Raw genomic sequence first — 16210 nt, 5'->3', positions numbered from 1 at the left:
TTTAAGCTAGATCTGGGACACAACCCAGAGGGGTATGTTAGGTGTAATAAAAAGAAGGGTTTCTGACTGGGTTACTGAGTGAAAAGGTCACACAAAGATTAACCTGCAGATTGTTTCTGTAAATAACAGGACGGCAAGGAGCTAAAGAACAAATGCACACATTTACAGAGGTGTGACTTCAAAGCTACACTCCTGGGATAGCTGAATGTATTTGCACAAATATTAAAAAAAACACACCACATCAGCTGTTAAAGGCCCCGTGTGTGAAATCCATTGAAATCATGATGAAAAATGCGACTCTTTAGCGCCACGCAGCTCAGAGAAAGTATTGCAGCTACGGTGCTCACTCATGAGTTTGACTGTATAATCAATTTCCAACCGGTGTAGCCTAACCCACACAAAGCTTAAAACAAGCTACTCGACCTCTTAAAAAGCATTTATAATTATGACTGTTCAGGACCTACCCGTCCTGAAGGAAGCAAGCTAGTTCTGTTCGACCTTGAAGCGGTCACGGTTCACACATGGAGGAGGGGTGACGTCAGCCAAGAGGTCAGGTGTTGTGAGAAATTGTGTTCCCCTGAAAGTCCTCATAACGGACAATAAGTTCTGTGGATTTGGAAACATTTGCTCTTAACTGCTTAAAGGAAACACAATATTTCAGAGGAACATAATTTCCCACAACACCCGTTTCACGTGGATCACCGAGCGCTCGATGTAAACAAACTGGCTGCCGCTACCAGATTATATGGATATGGAGCGATCACCACGGCTGGTTCAGGAGCACTGGTGAGCCGGGGTCATGCTGGAGATCAAGTAAACAATGCCGACTTATCCACCAGCCAATCGTGGCTCACGGCTGGCGTAGTGGAGACGGGCGTCAGGAGCTACTAGTTAGCCACGGCTAGAGCCGGGGAGACGCTGTGTACGCTGTGTGTAAACTCCCACAGATTACCAGCAAAATGAGACTCAAGTCTAAAGGTAATGTTTGAGAAGAAGCCCTCTGAGTCAGAGCGTCTCTGTAACGCGTGGAGAACTACATCGCTGTTAGTAAGGTGTTGTGGAGATAAAGTAAACAACACTGATTTAGCCACTGGCTAGCGGACGAGCGCTGCAGCGTGTTGGGAGAGACGGCAGGCTGCGGGAAGAAAGGAGACTTGAGGAGAAGGACTTTGGAATGGACACGTTGGGACCGGGTCGGGAGTTCTGGTACTGAGAAAAGACGGATGAACAGCTTGAGGTGAGTTTGGGAGTCAGAGACACTTATCGGAGGCTGCTGTCCAGCTAATAGCGGGCGGGGTCTGAACATATGTGGCTTGCTTGTGTTGGACATGATGACGGACACATTTTACTTGTTTGTTGATTTAATAGTTTTTTATTCAAACTAACAAGTACAGCTACGGTGTAGCTATTCTTTTCTACTTCTTAGTTGAATTAGCAGACTCCAGGCTTCCAGGGCGCACTGCTGCCCTCTGCTGGTTCTTTCAGGTTACAGTCATAGTCCAAACGGGTAATGTGGAGCTCGTATGTCCCTAAACAGCGATGTTTATGTTTATTTATTTATTTAGTAGCTAGCTACTGTATTTTAAGATGGAGGATTACCATGGAGCGTCGACCACAGTTTATGTATTTAAAAATGTATAATTTCAAGTTGAGAGGAATATTTAGAATTGATGTTGGTGAGAAATGTTAGTGGAAAAAGGACATGTTTGTTAACTAGAAACACAGGACTTATAGTAAACTGGTAAAAATATCACACACTGGGCCTTTAAACTAAACTCCACTGATGTTAAGCAGAGAGGAATAGAACAGAATTTGTATTTATGCAACACCAATTCATAGGTGGAGTAATCTCAAAGCAACTGCAGCTTATTCAGAATGCTGGCTTCCAGTAAACTACAGACTTCTACTAGTTTATAAATCCTTCAATGGCATGGCCAAAATACATGTTGGATCTCCTTCCTGTATATACACCCGGCAAGGCTCTGAGGTCCTTGGAAACCAGTCAGCTGGTAATACTGCGGGTCAGAACCAAACAGGGTGAGGCTGCTTCAGTACAATGCTGCACCACGATGGAATCAGCTTCCGTATGAACTCAAATGTGCCCCAACTCTAGTAACTTCTGAATCTAAATTGAAAACCTTTATGTATTCATTAGCCTTTGTAACAGAATGAAATGACTGTTTTCCACCAAAAGTCATTTCCCCCCTCTCCTCTGACACAGGACTACTCTGCATGAGATATGGCCTCAAGGTCTCATGCATTTGTTATAAACTGCTTCTTTCAATTCAATTCAAAAATACTTTATTAATCCCAGAAGGAAACTGATTGCTGTAGTAGCTCAGAATAATAATAATAATCAAGTCATCAAAGAGTTGTTGTATATTACAATGGCTGTTGGCAGGAAGGATCTCCAGTAGCGGTCAGTGTTGCAGCCAAACTGAAGAAGCCTCTGACTGAAGACACTCTTCCGTTGTCGGACAGTCTTGTGAAGGGAACGCTCAGGGTTGTCCATCATTTTCTTGATTCTCTGGAGAATCCTTCTTTGCATTATCTCCTCCAGCGGTTCCGAAACTGCCGAAACTCTGGCTGAGTCCTTGAAAGGGCTTGGAGTTCCTCCATCTTCTTGGCCAGTGATCTCACATTGCCCATTATGATCGATGGAAGAGATGGTTTGAATTTCCTCTTTCTCTGTCTCCGTTTTGCTCCCGCTCTGCACCCACGCTTCTTGCATTTGGGATTTGTGGCTTCAGTTGAGGTATTATTTCAGCCTTTCCAATGTTAATCAGCTGCTCCCGATTGTAAACCAGCTTGTTGCCATGGTTACGCATCATAACAAATGCTCAAAAAGTGAAAAAAGCTAAAAAAAATAGCAGTAAAAATCCTCCAAGCTTCACAGCACCAGAAACACAAAAGTAAAGTGTCCAAAAAATACAGTTTTTCTTGAGAAACTAGAAGAAAAAAATGCCCAAGAAAAGGTAAAACTTACATTTAGTCAACAGAGCTACTCCAACATGCAGCCACCCAGAGCAGCGCAGTTCCGGAAAAATCCAGCTCAAGAGAAGAATGAAGAATGGACTCTCTCCATTTAATTAATCAAAGAACTCTACTTTAATAAGCTAATCATGCAAAGTGTCAGTCAATAATAAGATGTGACAGATCTGTGAAATCCAAATATTAATTACTTTATTATAATCCTATAGAATATGATGAGTAATATGACTTTAAATGTTTCCACTAGGACTGATCTCACGCAGCGTTAAAAGACATGACACATTGCTTTTACTGATCCAATCAGAATCTGCCAGATCTGACGGAGGCGTGGTTTTGATGGTGTTTGGTAAATCTGTCATCTTTTCATTCGACCATAAACCAAAACATCCGAAATATAAAACTATGCCCACGTCATCTTTAACGCCATTTCAAAGCGTTCTAGAGAAGTGTCGGAGTGGCCAATCCGTAACTTTCCTCTTCAACCCAAAGAACCATCGACAAGCTGGATAAAATCTGTTGCTGTTCCAACTGCTGCAACGGTTCCTTTCAGAATAAAAGCAGAACCATCACGTCCCAGGTTTGGGTTTTGTTAGATGCCGATAAACTGTCGTGACCCGGAAGTATCTCACAGACTGGTCTGGTCGGCAACCGCTGCTTTTCCTACCGGCTTTGGTTCCAGAGAGTGTCCAGCTGGACCTCTGCATTCCTGATCTAACGGGGACTTCCGCTAAGCGTATGTAGGCCGGCGAAATGGCGTCGAATGTGTTTATGAATCTCCTAATCAAAGCTTAGTGTGAAGACATCACCTTCAGTTCCCATCAGAACTAATCGCTTCTTCGGATTTGCTGGTTCTGAGCAACATTCCACCTCACACCATTCCCCATCTCATCCACCTTGGTTACACCATACATTTAGTGTTAAAGTGAGTCTAGTTTAATTTGTTTAGTAATAAATTTTTAAACTTTTAAACTTGACTCTCTCTCTTCTGTTGTCTCTGAGTGAATACGAAGCTGTTTTCTAATCCCTGCATTAAAAAGTTCCAATCTTCTGGTTCAAAATAACCTCACAGATCCATAAGGTTAATTTCAAATATCCTATAGAATCCTACGCCTTATGGCTTATTAAATAACATGTAATTTAAATCATTACACCTTTGAACGGCTGTTCTGCACTGTAATGCTCATCCTGATTTGTCCTTTCTTTAAAATTTTAAATCTAAATTTAATTTGTGTGCTCTTTTTGTCATGTTGATTTTTGATCTTGCTGATGGGAAAGCAAATGAAATTGCCTTTGTGTATGAAATGTGCTGTATAAATAAAGCTGCCTTGCCTTGCCTTATGCAAAAATACAATATTCAAAATCAATATATGATTAATGGAAACTGTTATGTAAGGGACCTCAATGATAAAGACCAACACATGCAGCAGCATCACTGTGTGGTATGGTGCTAGCACTGTGACCCAGCAGCAAATTGTTAGAGAAGCAGAGAAGATCCTTGGTGCCCACCCTTCCCCCACCTCCTACATTTATTACACCCACTTCCCAGGCAAAGTCCTGTAGGTGACCCCACCCATCCATCTCACAGCTCCTTCAGCCAGCTGCTAAGCTGCTAGCTCCTGGCCAGAACTAGCAAGCTAAAGAAAAGCTTCATCCACCAAGATGTGACAAAACTCAACTCTTATCTTCTACCCCATGCATAACAGCCTCTGGACCTCCATCAACCCGCCTCCCTCTAAACCAGTAAGATACCATCGTCTCCAGGGGTCTCTTGTGTCCTTCCAATGCACCTTAGGAGTCAGACTTCAGACTCCGGCTGGGGGCTGCACCAGTCACATTGTAAATTCACCTCACTGCATTATTTTTATGTTGTCATTGTTTTGGTTCTTTTGGTCACTGCATGTTTAGTATACATAGAAAAACTGACAATAAAGCTAAATTTGATTTAATAATGAAGTCTAGTTCTACCCAAATGAACAGAATATCACATTACTTTAAATAACATTTAGTTGCTCTGAAAACTGTTGCCACATTTACAAATGAACGTTTCTTTCTTTTTCTTTCAGAATAGAATCGTAAATTACTATTTATCACATGTACATATACGCATGCATGCAAAGGGGCATCATTTAAAAGAACTTTTTTCTCCTTGAAAATCATTGCACTGACTTTGGAACTCATTCAAATGGTCTAGTAAAAATTCCTATGAAGTTTTTATGCTGCAATATATCAAAGGAAGAAAGAGTGCAATATTTTTTTTCCAATTTCCAGCTTTGAAATCAGATTTGGAGGAAAATAAAGATCCAAACTGAATTTAAAAAAACCATTGGGAATAAGATAGATTGAGCGACCTAAACATCGCTACACAATCTTTAAAAACATGAGTTATAATGAACTATCTGTATCAGGCCAAAGATAAGAGCTAGAAGAGACCCATTAGCAGTCAGAATGAGAAGCACTGCAGAAATGTGAGGTGCGAGCAGGTGCTGAACAGAGATGAAACACAAGCTGAAGTCACAGGGGCATGACGGTTGCATGGAAAAAGAAAATGGGGAAGTGACCCATGCCGCCATCCGGACTTGGAAACTGCAAGGGTTCAGCATGTGGTGAAGAATGTCAAAGCTTGTTCTGATTTAAACAGCAGACAAAGAAAGTCAGATTCATTCTGGAACATATTCTATTGTGAACTATTTTTTTCGAAACCTTTCAGTCGGGTTTTAAAAAGTTGCACAGAACTGAGACTGCTCTGATACGGGTTTTGAACAAGTTTTTCTTAGCAACTGATGGGGCAATCCAGTGCTGCTAGTCCTGTTAGATCTCACGGCAGTTTTTGATACGGTGGACCATGGAGTGGTGCTCCATCATCTTGAGAGCTATGTGGGGATTTCTGGTCTGGCCTTGAGCTGGTTTAGATCGTATCTTCATGACAGGGTGGTTTGTGTGAGGATGGGTGCTTTTTCTTCTGCCTTCTAACATCTGCTTTGGGGGTTCCACAGGGTTCAATACTGGGAGCCCAGTTGTTTTCAATTTATATTCTGCCACTGGGTGATATCATGCGGAAGTATGGAATTGGCTTCCATCTTTACTCCGACAACTGTTAACTATACCTACCTTTGAACAGCACTGGAGTGATGCCTGATCAGTTTTTGGCTGAAATAAAGGCATGGAAGGCAGAGAACCTCCTGTGTCTAAATGAAAAAAAAATTGGGGCAGTGTTGTTTGGGCCGAATGGTCCCATTGATCCTTCCAAGGTGGACTGTGGTGAAATAAATTCCTACCCGAGTGTTTCTGTAGTCAATATTGGTGTGAAGCTTGACAATGCTTTATGTTTTGATGCTCATGTCAGTGCTGTGGTATCCTGGGTTCCTTTATCGTTTCACACGCTTGGCTAAAGTAAAGCCATTTCTGAATAGATGGGATGTTGAGACTGTTGTTCTTTCAATCCATTCGGACCAGAATCTCTTGCCACAAAAACAGTTTCTTCCTCTCTGCAGTCGGACTCATAAATGTCAAATGTCGTAGAACTGCCCACTCCGGTTGCTTTGTTTCAGTCACCTGACCCTGTGTTGTGTCGGCACCTGAACTGATCCACTCTGACCAGTACCTACACTGACTTGTATATACAGGCTGCTTCTCTAATTACTGTCTCCCTATATTATTATCATTTCAATGGATTTATTTCTTAACTTTGCTTATCATTTATCTTTTCTTACACCAAGTACTGCAGCAATTTCCTAATGTTGTGATTCTCGCACATATGGCACTAAAACCCTTCTGATTCTGATGACTTCATTACCCTGCACCTAGACTACGGTAACTATGTCTTGTTTGGTGTAAGTCAGGGTACTATAGCTTGCCTGCAGCTTGTTCAGAATGCTGCAGCAAGAGAAAATATGAAAATGTGACATCAATTCTGGCTGCTTTGCATTGGCTACCTCTCAATTTTAGAATGAGTTTTTAACTTCTTTTAATGGAGTTTACGGCTCTGAATGGGTTGGCTCTGGCCTACGTGACTGAGTTGTTACAGCCATATGTCCCTGCTCAGGCGTTCCGCTCTGAGAACCAATTGCTGCTTTTGGCTCTCAGAGTTCGGCTGAAGATGAAAGGGGATAGGACGTTCTCGGTAGCGGGACCAAAACTATGGAACGCACTTCCTTTATCTGTTAGGCTCTCTTCATCTGTAGCAGTTTTTGAAATGAGGCTGAAAATGGACTTTTATGATCTGGCTTTTAACTCTGTGGTTAGCTGTTGCTGATATTTTATATGATCTTACGCTATAATTTTTACTTTGTTGGTTGTAATTGTTTTATTTTATAATCGTGCAGCACTTTGGTGTGTTCCTGGGAAAGCCGTGTGAACCCCAGACTTCATAGTGCGAACAAAACCTGGCCATGCTGGGGCGGGCAGACCCAGCCAGAACTGAACCGAGCTGGGCCAGAAGTGAAAATGCATTCAAGTAAGTGATCAAGTAACTGTTTAAAAATGAATATGGGAGCTCACCTTTGGTATTGACTACCTTTGAGGTCACCTCCAGAGTCTCGATGTCTTCACACCCAATATTCTCTAAGGTGATGGTGAGCTGCTGAGTCTCTCCATTAAACAGCTGGACAGACACAGAGCTAGACAGCTCTTCTTTGGACATGGGCTGAGGAGTGTGAGCTGACCTGTGCACAAGAATGTAGAGACAGGAACTCAAAGATTTAAAAGCTGATTCCTACATTTCATGCAAAAACACAAACAAATCGACTTTTAAAATGTATCCTGAGATAAAGATTTTCAACCCAAATAACAATGGCTTAGTTTCTTTGTTCTGTTCTCCCATCTTTTTCATGTTCTTTTTTGTTGTTGCCGAAAATTTCAATCAATATCCGTCATAATTTAGTCCTTACAGAAGTACAAATTTAAATGTATGTTTTGTTTTCATTCACAAAATTCACTCGTCACCAAAAACAGAACAAAAATGTTTTGTAGACGAAATATTCAGGGTACAGTATTGTGCCGAAGGATACTTTGACATGTGGGCTAATGGGGCCTAGGATAGAACTGTTCATCTCCTCATCAGTGGACAGCCGCTCTCTAGTGTTTCACCTAAAAGAGGTGGCTGTGATATTGCAACTTGCAAAGTTCCAGGAACTTCTGGAATACTTCTAACACAAGCTCGTATCATATACCAACACCCAACCGAATCTGGAGACTGAACATTTAAAATCCATTTGCTGTTCAACACACATTTTACCAACATTTTGTGATCTTGAAAAAGGTAGTCTACGGAGAACGCTCGTCTTGGTTTCGTAGTCCCACTTATATTACAGTACAGTGGAATATATGACTTAAGAAAAGCGTTACTACTTAAAGTTTGGAAGTAAAAACAAGACAGGGCTACCAACTCTCGCGCAATTAGTGTGAGACACACACTCTTACGCCACACCTACAATATCTCACACACATGCCCGTACGCTGTGCTACTGATTCATCTCCCAAAATCTCCACATACCCAAAACGTCTGTCTGTGGCGAGAGGGTTTCGGGTCCTCTCCAAAGCGGTGCAGGGAGGTAAGATTTACTGTGCAAATCACTGGCCACTGAGGCCAAATAGAGCTACTCTGTACAGCGAGCCAAATAAGTTCTGGCTTGTTTTGCTTCACACCCTAGAAGTCCTGGACTGGATCTTTGCTCATATTGACTTGTCCTTCTTCAAAGTTGCTTGTGTTCAACAGAAATGTGTCTCTGGAACAAGAACGACCAGAGCCCTAGCACCTCAGAGCAAAACGGGTTTTTCTGTGTCTCTCTAATAACCGCAGAAACAAACCTGAAGAACGGGGTCTAATAAGTGTTTGGTACTGTGACCTTAAAGCCATTCTGGACATTATGCTTTTAGTTTGCCTCAGACACGGTTTTGTGTTCAGACCTTTGAAACGGTGTCTTTGTAAAAATGTCTCAGGGACAAAAATACTTTCTGCTGATGAGTCACAAATGAAGCAGATCCAAAGAAGCAGGTTATGTGCTGTTAAGTCAGAATTCCCAAACTGCAAACCGCATGAGAACTGCTCACTCATACTAATGTCTGTTGTCTAATCAGCGGTTACATTTAAGATGATGTCTCTGTGTGTGGCATGAGTACACATCCCCAGTATTGCACTGAATGTACTTGACACCCTGTTGTCTCTGAATAAAACCCATCCTTGTGCTTTTGGACAAGAGTTTGTCCTCTCCAACGTGAGGGGCCAAAGGATTTCAATAATGTGGCGATTTCCTCTGAGTGGGATCTCAATGAATCGAAGTAAGAGATCCAATAAGGATCACTAAGCATTACAGTGATGAGAGCTGTTTTGGGCAAAGCTAGAAAACTCAGTGAGTCAGAAAGCAAGTCTTGCTGCCAAAATGTCAAAAGGACAACAGAACAAAGACTATTGCTTTAACAATTTCCATTTAGGGTTAGATTAGGGTTAACCCCAACCCTAAACCATGTTAAAAGGATCAGTCAAAAATCTAATTTGCAAAGCTTATCCTTAAGAACTGGAAATTGTGTTTGTAGACTGACTCCCTGGATAATTTGACATTTTTTGGAATAGTTGAAACAATACCAGAATGCATTGTTGTATTTATTTGTCCTCTTTCTACAACTTCTGCTGCTAACATTACATTTATTCGTTTGCAGGCATCATTTGGTTGCACCCGGCTTTGCCTCATTAAAGCGTTTGTAAGGTATTCTCCTGTTGTTGCACAACTCACGCAAAATTCTCAACAAGAAAATTCCACTAAATACTTGTTGCAAACAGTTCATTCTTCTTCTTCTTCTTCTAGCACTCACAGAGAACAGACGCTTCTGCCTTTTGCTCCCTTATCTGTATTTTCCCAAGGCTCTATTTGTCCCGTCTGCCTACAGAGCGCTTCTCTGCATTTCCTCTGGAAATCACTATTTTTCAGAAATGGATTTAATTAATTGGTCATTCAACGCGATTGATAAGATTTTTTTCTACAATGAGGACGGAGGAGGGGGCTCGCACTTGCCCTCACGGGACACACGCAGCGGGATATACGCTCGATTCCTGGAAGAAGTGGAATGTCATCTGTCTCTCTCAGCTGTCCATTGAGGACGTCGAAGATATGTGGATATTTGGCCTGATGATCGCTGGATTTCTTCTGATTGGAGTGGGAGGATATCTGGCTTTCCGTAAAATTGGGATGACGGGAGCGATTGGAGGGCGACCTGCATCCATGGACGGCACCGTCCGTGTGGAGACCTTACAGACTGGGACGTTACTCGAGGTGAATCACAAGCTGGACAATGTCTTAGCTGCGATACCGGTGTTAGTGCGCAAAATGGATGTCATCTCGGAGAGGGTCACCGGACGGTGTGGAGATGTTTAATCACTGAATTGGCTTCACTGGAGGACTTGAATGATCAATACAGATTTAAGGCAGAGAGGAAAAATTATCTCTGTCTGACCCAAACAAAGTTCTGTTATCCAAACTGACGCCATAAGCAGCCTTGGAGTTGCGTGCAAAAACCCCCACGATGGAAGGAATGCAGACAGATGCTGTGAAACCCTACCTACCCCCCCGCCTTCAGATTGTGGTCTCTGCATCGAGGTCATCAAGTTGAAGGCACTCACTGTGCTTTCCCATGACCTCCCACCCACCTGTGGATTCAGTTGGTCGAGCGCCACACAGGCAGCTCCCGCTGAGGAAACCAGGATCCCAGCCCCTCCCCCCTACCTACCGGGTCTCACGTTGTGAACTGTGACGTTCGTGCTTATATGTCGGGTGTTTTTTTGCATTAGAGTGCTACACCCTGCCGGTGTAACCCTGTTAATGCCTTTTTCTCCCTCCCTGAACTCTCCTCATGTAATCCCCTATTCATCTATTGAAATGAGCGCCGTCATCGCTGCTCTCGTGGTCTGCCTGTATCTGTCCTGTCTATATGTGTGTGTGTAACCTTGGTCAGGCTGTACTGTGGAGTCAAGTTCCTATGCTCTGGATCGCTGGAGCGCTGGCAATAAAATTCATTCTGATTCTGATAATAATGGATTAGAATTTAGCCATTTTCAAAGCACTTCCAGAACTTGACAGAGGATCCATTATTAATTCAAACATTCATTCTCTGGTGGTGATAAATGGCATCTTAGTTACAGATGCCCCACAACTGTCCAGGGAGAGTTAGACAAGCTGCCATTTTCCCACAACGGCCCCTCTGACCCCCACCAACGTTCACACATAGACAAGGAAGGTCAAGCTTGCAAAAGAGTTTCTGTAAATAAACCAGCAAAATTACATTTTTAGGTAAAAAGTGTCTAATAAAGCTGTAGTAATATAATAAATGTAGCTTTAGGTGAGCAAGAAATCCCTGAAGCACCTTGTAGAGTCTTTAAAGCTTTGAAGTCAACCCTGAAAGCCTCCCTGTGGACTCGGTGAAACCCCGCAGAGACATCATATTACATTTGTATTCTATATGCTTCATCTGTCTGCAACAACACTCCTGCAGCACCAGAGAACAAAAAGATTTTCAGATTGAAAGCTGTTGAAGAACAACACTAAAAGATAGATCAGAACAGTGGATTTTTGCTGATTTACAAAGCTCCAACAGCATGTTTTACTTGTTTTGTTAATTCACTTCAGTAAAAAAACATTATTTCATTAATATTTCTGATTAGAATCAGTCACTCTGACTTCTTCGTGCAGGCGGAACATGAAAATAGTCTCCTACATCCCCTGCATTAGATTCTGATAGAAAGTAAATGGTGAAATTCTAGGATTTGAAAATCCAGACAGACCTATGTCACACTGTCACTTAATATTCATGGACTCACCCATCTTGGTTAGCAACAGGGAAGGCTGCTGTTGGTTTAGCATCCAGGAGAAATCATAGAACGTCTCGACTAGTAGAAGCTAACCGCTAGCGTTAGCAACACCACCGCATGGCACTCCTTCAGGTTTGTGTTATTTTTGGAGATAAAACATCAATACAAAGCAAAAAGAGTCAGCGGTAGAGTCACGCTGCTGTTAGCCAATCTGAGGTGAGACGTCCAAATATCAGGAAATAAAGACTTCAAATCCGGAGCTCAGCTCTCATGTGGCTCAATTCTAGTCCCTGAAACTGGTGAACCAGACTTATAAGGCCTTTATTCCTACTAAAGACCACGGCAAATATTTTAAAAATAAAAGTAAAGTTGATCTTAAAATCTTTACTGCAGTAAAATGGTTTGCAATTTTAATTTGCATGTAAAACAAATTCAAATCACCTGTTTTTTCTTTTAAGAGAAACTGCAGCAATCTCTGACATAAATGTCAGAGATTCCTTCAAAATGATCAAATTTTTTAAACGGTTTTTGTTCACGTTTTTTAAAAAAGCTTTTCTTATAATCCGTCGTGAAAATGACTAAATACTATGTGAGTAAAGATGAATTGCACTGAGCTGTAAGTCAAACAAGTGGAGTTACTGAAGCGGTAGAATAACTTTGGCTCGTATTTAGCACCAGGGGTATAAATTCAAACACTGACCTTGCAGCTAAAGTGATGTTTATCGACGGTGTTTTAAGGGTACTTGCACAGAGAACATGGCTGTATTTTTAAGACCTAAACAGCAGGATAGGTTTTCCGAGGTTTCAGCTGCAGACCAACCTAACTGGAGACCAAAGTTTGCTAAAATACTTTTCGAATTAAAACATAAAAAAACATAAAACATTGTTATTTAAACACACTGACTTTTCTAGACTAGAATAATGTTCAGCATGCTCAACTCAAACCCTCAAATGTATAAGTAAAAACATATGTATAGACCAGAAGCACATTGCTGTTTGCCCTCAGCATGGCACAGGCCACGGAACGTGTCGTGTTCCTGCATCATGATCTCTGAATGGTCATGAGGAATCATCAATCAACACTTCAGCAATAAACACGTCATCATGCTGTCGAAGCAGCTCTGACCCGTGTTTGTACCCGGCCCGTTATGAGCTGTGACATTACTGGCATGGGAACATAAATAGATCAGGAGAGCGATGAGTGTTGAAAAAAATAAATGGCATTTACAATTACAATGACGACAGTGATCGGTGCTGTAATATGACAGTGTGTGCCTGACCTCGGAAGCGATGTGGCGAGCTGAAGGCGAGGAAGAGAGGGAATAACTTCCACTAAACAGCCACTGGTCTTCACAGCAGGCAGGTCTTCCAGCAGACAATCACTGGTTACACCAAACACTGACGTGTGATAACCTGCAAGTGGAGAACAGACATTTAGCTAACAGAGAGTTAAAAGGTGTGAGACACGTCTGTAAACTGGGCACAGAAAGTAAAAAAAAACTTATGCAAGTAGGAATGCGTGATATTTGGAAAAAATCAATCCATTTTTCTCCGCTTATCTGGGGTCATGGGGTCAGCATCCCTAGCCCTAGACTTCCCTCTCCCCAGCTACTTGGGCCAGCTCCTCCGGGGGAGTCCTCCGAGGAACATGGTCCCTCCGGTGTGTCCTAGCTCTTCCTTTGTCTCCTCCCAGTTGGACGTGCCTGGAAAATCTCAGCAGGAAGGCGTCCAGAAGGCACCCTGACCAGATGTCCGAGCCGCCTCATGTGGCTCCCCTCGATGTGGAGGAGCAGAAGATCTACTCCAAGCCCCTTCTGGATGACTGAGCTTCTCACCATATCTCTAATGGAGAGCCCAGACACTGCTGAGAAAACTGCTGCTTGTATCTATGATCTTATTTTTTGGTCAGTACCAAAAGCTTGTGACCATAGATGAGAGTTAGAACGTAGATCAACCAATAAATTGAGGACTTTGCCCTTCAACTCAGCTCTCTCTTCACCATCAAAGACCGGTACAACGCCCGCATCACTGACGCAGCACCAATCCACCTATCGATCTCAGGCTCCATCTTTCCCTCACTCGTGAACAAGACTCTGAGATACTTAAACTCCTCCACTTGAGGCAGGACCTCATCCCTGACCTGGAGAAGGCTTTCTATCCATTTTTGACTAAAGACCACGGCCACGGATTTAGAGGAGCTGATTCTCATCCCAGCTGCTTCAGTGAGAGCTGGAGATCACCGTCTGTCTGATGAAGCCAACCGGACCACATCATCTGATAACAAAAGCAGAGACCTGATCGGTAGGCCGCCAGAACGGATCCCCGCAACACCTTGGCGGTGCCCAGAAATCCAGATTCAGTGATAAAAGTCTGCCTTAGTGGAGTCCAACTCTCACCAGGAATGAGCCGACTCACTGCTGGCAATGTGGAGCAAGCTCTGGCACTGGTCATACAGGGACCAGCCCATATTGATGGTACCACATCCTCCTGGAGTAAAATGTCTGTAACTGGTGGATCGATGTGTGTGAAGTACCCCAACATAAGATAAAATCAGGTTCAGATCATTTGCCTCTGATGTCACAGCTTGAACTGCGATGCGACTATCGCACACGCATGTACACGGCAATGCCGATGCTAAAACGCAACACCAGGCAGCTCTAGTTGCAGCAATGCTTCCTGGCTCAAATGTTGTTATTTTGATCAGTACATGACGGCATGAGGAACACTGACCATTCACAGTGATGTTGCCAGCCGTGCGTGGGACTCCAACCAGCGTAACAGGGTACAGGCCCGACTCTGCCGGCAGGGACAGAGCAGCAGGCAGGGACTCAAACTGTACTCCAGAAGTCAGCAACCCCTAAAAACAACACCAGGAATCATTTTCAGAAGATGTTTCACATTTAAAAGCTTTCATCGACCCTTAGACATTGCTGCTGTGCTGAAACCCGTCGTTTATAAGGCCAAACGCTTCTAACAAGTCAGACTGGTTTTGTTTTGGACACTCAGTGGAACTGGTAATGTGTTGTGGAAATAAACATTTATTTTCCCAGAAAAGGTGTTATTCTCACACACAGTTATACTGTGAGGCATCTCTCAAGTGGCTATACTTGATCAATCTTAACATCCCTGTTATTTCCACACGTTAAAGTCTCTTGCCAGCCTGGTCGATTCAAACAGCAGAAACTCTGTTTATGCCTGAGAGGCAACTGAAACTCAGAACTCCTAACCCCATCTGGGGATTGCAGACATAAGGATGCTGTGGCCGTGTTTTTCTGTGCTGTAAAGCATGAAATGACTACTGGAGAAATCATTTAGAAGAAGCAAAAATGAAAGAATTGAAACTGCATTTAAATAAGCATAAATTCTATTTATTAGAAGAGATGAGTGACCCTTCTGGTATATTATCTATTTAATGAACTTAATGGTAATGAAGGTTGTGTGTGTTAAATAAAATAGGAAAAACTGGAGATCAGCTTGGGTCATTTTTAAACATCCTTGCAAATAAACAAATTATGAACTTGCCTCAGGCTCGGCTATCTACTGACAAGTCTGGTAGTTTACTTTAAAAATGCAAAAACGTAAACAACATAAAGGAGAAGTATGTTTGTGAACACACACACAACTCCACCTTAATAAATCTGTGATGTCACCCCTTCAGAACAATAATATCGTAATGGCATTCTCCATACACACAACTGTGTGCAACACATGCAGACAGAGGTGATGTAATGACTGCATCAGCCTCTGACTGCAGACACTACCTCACTACAGAGAAAGCTGTTGCAAAGCTGAATCTCTGAGGTGCCTCGGCTGTGAATTAAAGCTATCCTTCCTTTCAAATCAGAACATTCTGTGCTTTTCTTGAAAAGAGGTCTCAACACCAACCTCCTGGAAACAGTTCATTTGCATTTAGGCTTGAACAGGTTAATTAGCTTGCTTCAACATCAGTAACAACTGAAGCAGGTGTGAAGTCAACTGCAGCGCTTGAAGCCAGCTGTACACATTTAATCCTGTTTTGCTTTAATGTATCGATCAAATGTTCAACTGCCGTTTCTAACGGTGCTTTTTAGGTTGCATTATGTACTTGGTGAAATTAAACAGACCTATTTTAAAGAACTGAAAAAATTAGACGTACAGTTATTTATACCAAAGTGTCACATTGTTAAAGTCAAGTGACAGGAATATGGCTCCGAAAATCACACATCCCTTTTCACAAGCAGGGCACAAATGTTTTTATTTTACTGCTTTTAGCCAACTACCAGCACAGTTAAAAAGAAGTAAGGAAGGCATTATTTAAACATGACATAGACCACTGCATGTTATGCACTTTGAAGGATTAGAGCGCACATTAAGGACAAAGGTTGCAGAGACTGCACCCATGCTTTATGCTTGTTGCTCAGAGAACAAGAGACGATCCAGGAA

General features: G+C 42.5%; 1 protein-coding gene across 6 annotated transcripts in view; it reads right to left on the bottom strand.

Annotated features, from left to right (window-relative positions):
- trappc9 (trafficking protein particle complex subunit 9) overlaps positions 1-16210 on the bottom strand; it is a 297274-nt gene that overhangs the window by 231339 nt on the left and 49725 nt on the right. For all 6 annotated transcript variants that reach the window (XM_070556143.1, XM_070556145.1, XM_070556147.1 and 3 more), the window contains 3 exons: positions 14519-14645; positions 13069-13201; positions 7489-7652 (listed from right to left, as the gene is read on the bottom strand). In XM_070556143.1, coding sequence (XP_070412244.1) covers positions 7489-7652; positions 13069-13201; positions 14519-14645 — 424 coding nt within the window. The remainder of the gene's footprint in view (positions 1-7488; positions 7653-13068; positions 13202-14518; positions 14646-16210) is intronic.

The sequence above is a fragment of the Nothobranchius furzeri genome, chromosome 11, assembly GCF_043380555.1.
Source record: "Nothobranchius furzeri strain GRZ-AD chromosome 11, NfurGRZ-RIMD1, whole genome shotgun sequence".
In the NCBI taxonomy this organism is placed as follows: Eukaryota; Metazoa; Chordata; class Actinopteri; order Cyprinodontiformes; family Nothobranchiidae; genus Nothobranchius; species Nothobranchius furzeri.
This window is presented reverse-complemented; position numbering and strand designations above follow the sequence as displayed.